The 3,080-nt window shown below is 31.8% G+C and overlaps 1 protein-coding gene across 1 annotated transcript in view; it reads left to right on the forward strand.

The window, feature by feature from the left end:
* The window catches only part of CREB1 (cAMP responsive element binding protein 1), a 70,646-nt gene extending 70,119 nt beyond the window's left edge, over positions 1-527 (forward strand). Inside the window, exon 8 of the mRNA XM_012661240.1 lies at positions 294-527. Coding sequence (XP_012516694.1) covers positions 294-438 — 145 coding nt within the window. The 3' untranslated portion in view covers positions 439-527. The remainder of the gene's footprint in view (positions 1-293) is intronic.
* Positions 528-3,080: the final 2,553 nt, after the last annotated feature.

The following is a 3,080-nucleotide window of genomic DNA, read 5'->3' on the forward strand; positions in this document are numbered from 1 at the left end:
GTGGATATGATGCAGAACATTTTAATTAATGTAGTGAGAGATGTGGTTTGTAAGTGATCGTTTAACTCGTTTGTTTATGGGGTTTTTTTTTTTTAAATCAACCTTCTATGGTATATTAAGATTAAAATTTAACATAAGATAATTTCCAAGTCATTCTGTATGTTTTTCAGATGTCTAATATGTACAAAAATGTTTGTTGCTTTGAGCTATTTCTCTTTTAAAAAGTACTCTAACCCAAAATAAATGATACAGAAATCATTTGCATAATTTTTCCTGTCCTTTTTTCCTTGTAGGGAAGCAGCCCGAGAATGTCGCAGAAAGAAGAAAGAATATGTGAAATGTTTAGAAAACAGAGTGGCAGTGCTTGAAAACCAAAACAAGACATTGATTGAGGAGCTAAAAGCACTTAAGGACCTTTACTGCCACAAATCAGATTAATTTGGGATTTAAATTTTCACCTGTTAAGGTGGAAAATGAACTGGCTTGGCCACAACCAGAAAGACAAAATAAACATTTTATTTTCTAAACATTTCTTTTTTTCTATGCGCAAAACTGCCTGAAAGCAACTTCAGAATTTCATTCATTTGTGCTTTTGCATTAAACTGTGAATGTTCCAACACCTGCCTCCACTTCTCCCCTCAAGAAATTTTCAGCGCCAGGAATCATGAAGAGACTTCTGCTTTTCAACGCCCACCCTCCTCAAGAAGTAATAATTCGTTTCTTGTAAATTGATGGGGGAAATAAGGAAAAGAAAATATTTTTTAAAATGATTTCAAGGTTTGTGCTGAGCTCCTTGATTGCCTTAGGGACAGAATTACCCCAGCCTCTTGAGCTGAAGTAATATGTGGGCCGCATGCATAAAGTAAGTAAGGTACAATGAAGAAGTGTTGATTGCCAAATTGACATGTTTTCACATTTTCATTGTCAATTATGTAAAATTGTTAAGAGACATACCCTCTTACCCTCTAAAAAAGAATTTTAGTATGGTATTGAAGAAATTAGTAATGAATTTGGAGTGCTTTCTATGTACATTCTCTTCTTCAATACTGAAAAGTTGTCCTTGGTTCTTACAAACATTCTGTATTAACTACAGCTCTTCCATAGGGCAGTTGTTGCTTCTTAATTCAGTTCTGTATGTGTTCAACATTTTTGAATACATTAAAAGAAGTAACCAACTAAATGAAAAAGCATGGTATTTGAATTTTAAATTAAATTGAAGTAAATAAAATTACAAAGCTTATTTTAGTTAGTACTAAACTCTGAGTAAAAAGATGCTGATTAGTAAACCAACCCCTTGAGTCACGTAACAAGGTTTTTTAATAAATGTTTTTGTCCTCACTTTCAAAAATATTTATATTGTCACTCGTTTACTTAAAAGGATATTTCTAATTTACTGTTGTCCTTTGCACTTACATTATACCACCAACAGGAAAGCCTTCAAGATGTTAAATAAAGCAGTGATGTATTTGTTTATAAAATGTTACATGTAGAAAAATACTGATTCTAAATCTTTTCCACATTAACATACTTCAACAGAGAATCTCTAGTGAATTTTTTAAATGAAAGAAGTTGTAGGGATATTGTTCTAAAAAGTACAGTGTTAGATTTTAGATTTGCACAAGGAAAGCAATTTTCTTCAGACATATTTGAATGACTACTGTACTACAATATTTGGATTGTCATTCTTACAAAACATTTTTTTGTTCTCTTCTAAAAAGGGTAGTTATGTTTCAGCTTTCCAATATGCTATATTGCCTTTGTCATTTTATAAAGGAGCTACCTATTTTAATTCCTGACTATAATAGTCTATATTTGTGTATATCATACATTGTTCCCCTAATACTACTTTTAATTATTAATTACTTGTTTTATTCACTAAGTTTGATAAATCTAAAAGTTACCCCTTAAAAGAAAGATAAGACTACGGTGGATTTTAAAAATTTGGAGACTGGCATAATGTTAGATTATAATTTCTCATTTGAGAAGGAAATTCTTTTTAAAAAAAGAGTCAAGAAACTTAGAAGGTTAATGTTTCATATTTAGTAATGGATTAAGAAGTTAACTTTGCTTAACATGATAACAGAATGTGCAGATTTAAGTGTTAATTATTGGGTCCATTTAAAAAAGATTTTTAATTAGTATTTGTAAATGGTATATTTTTGTTTGTAACAAACCATTGTCTTTTTTCAAGGATGAACAGAGTTTATGAAGGAGCATCATTCTAAGAATTGAGTGATGTAGTCTTTATGTTTGGACAATTCACCAGATTCTCAAGAAGGCTGTCAAACGACTGTAAAGTTTGATATTTGTCCTGCTGAGCTAATGGGGAAAGTTATAGCATAAAAATTGTATACCAGCATAGATATGTCATTTTCTAAAACTGGTTTAACAGAAACCAAGCAAAGTCACAGATCTGTTCACAAACTGGAATTATTTCTTATTGAGTCAAAATGTCAGATTGAACATTCTGAATGTCATAAGTGTCACAAATGAAAAATTGCCTGGTATTTAGCAATTCGTATTCTCTAAAGTTGTCTGTTTTTCAAAAGCTGAGGCTTTCTACTTAAGTTAGGAAGTTGGTGGTCCTCTTAGTCCCTGATAAATCAAGGCAATCACATTCATATTAGCTGGGTGGATTTTAAGTTATAAAGACCTGGTCCTTTATACTTTGAGGAAGATTGCACTGGTTTGAAGTCAGTTACTGAATGCGAGGTGAGGAATGTATCCTGTTGCTAAGTCTGTTTTAGACCCTTGGAAAGACTTGAAGATTTCAGTTTATACAGATAGAAATCAAGCATCTTTTGTGCGGGCTTTTTTTTTTTTTTTTTAGTATGAGAATTGGGGGGAAAAAGGTGTTTGTTTTTAAGCATGAAGCTTTGAGAACCTTTATTAAGAAAATGACATAATAAAAAAAAATCCCGTAGCCAAGAACATATGTGGCCACATTACCAGTAATAAATGTTTTCCTCTTCATATTGGCCAAAAGGGAATGAAAATGTCATCATAGGAATTTGTACATATGCTACTGATTTGCCTAGAAATTAGCAAGTTTGGTATCGCTCACTTTGCAAATATAGGGC

Source organism: Propithecus coquereli, unplaced genomic scaffold (assembly GCF_000956105.1).
Source record: "Propithecus coquereli isolate 6110/MARCELLA unplaced genomic scaffold, Pcoq_1.0 Scaffold70, whole genome shotgun sequence".
In the NCBI taxonomy this organism is placed as follows: domain Eukaryota; kingdom Metazoa; phylum Chordata; class Mammalia; order Primates; family Indriidae; genus Propithecus; species Propithecus coquereli.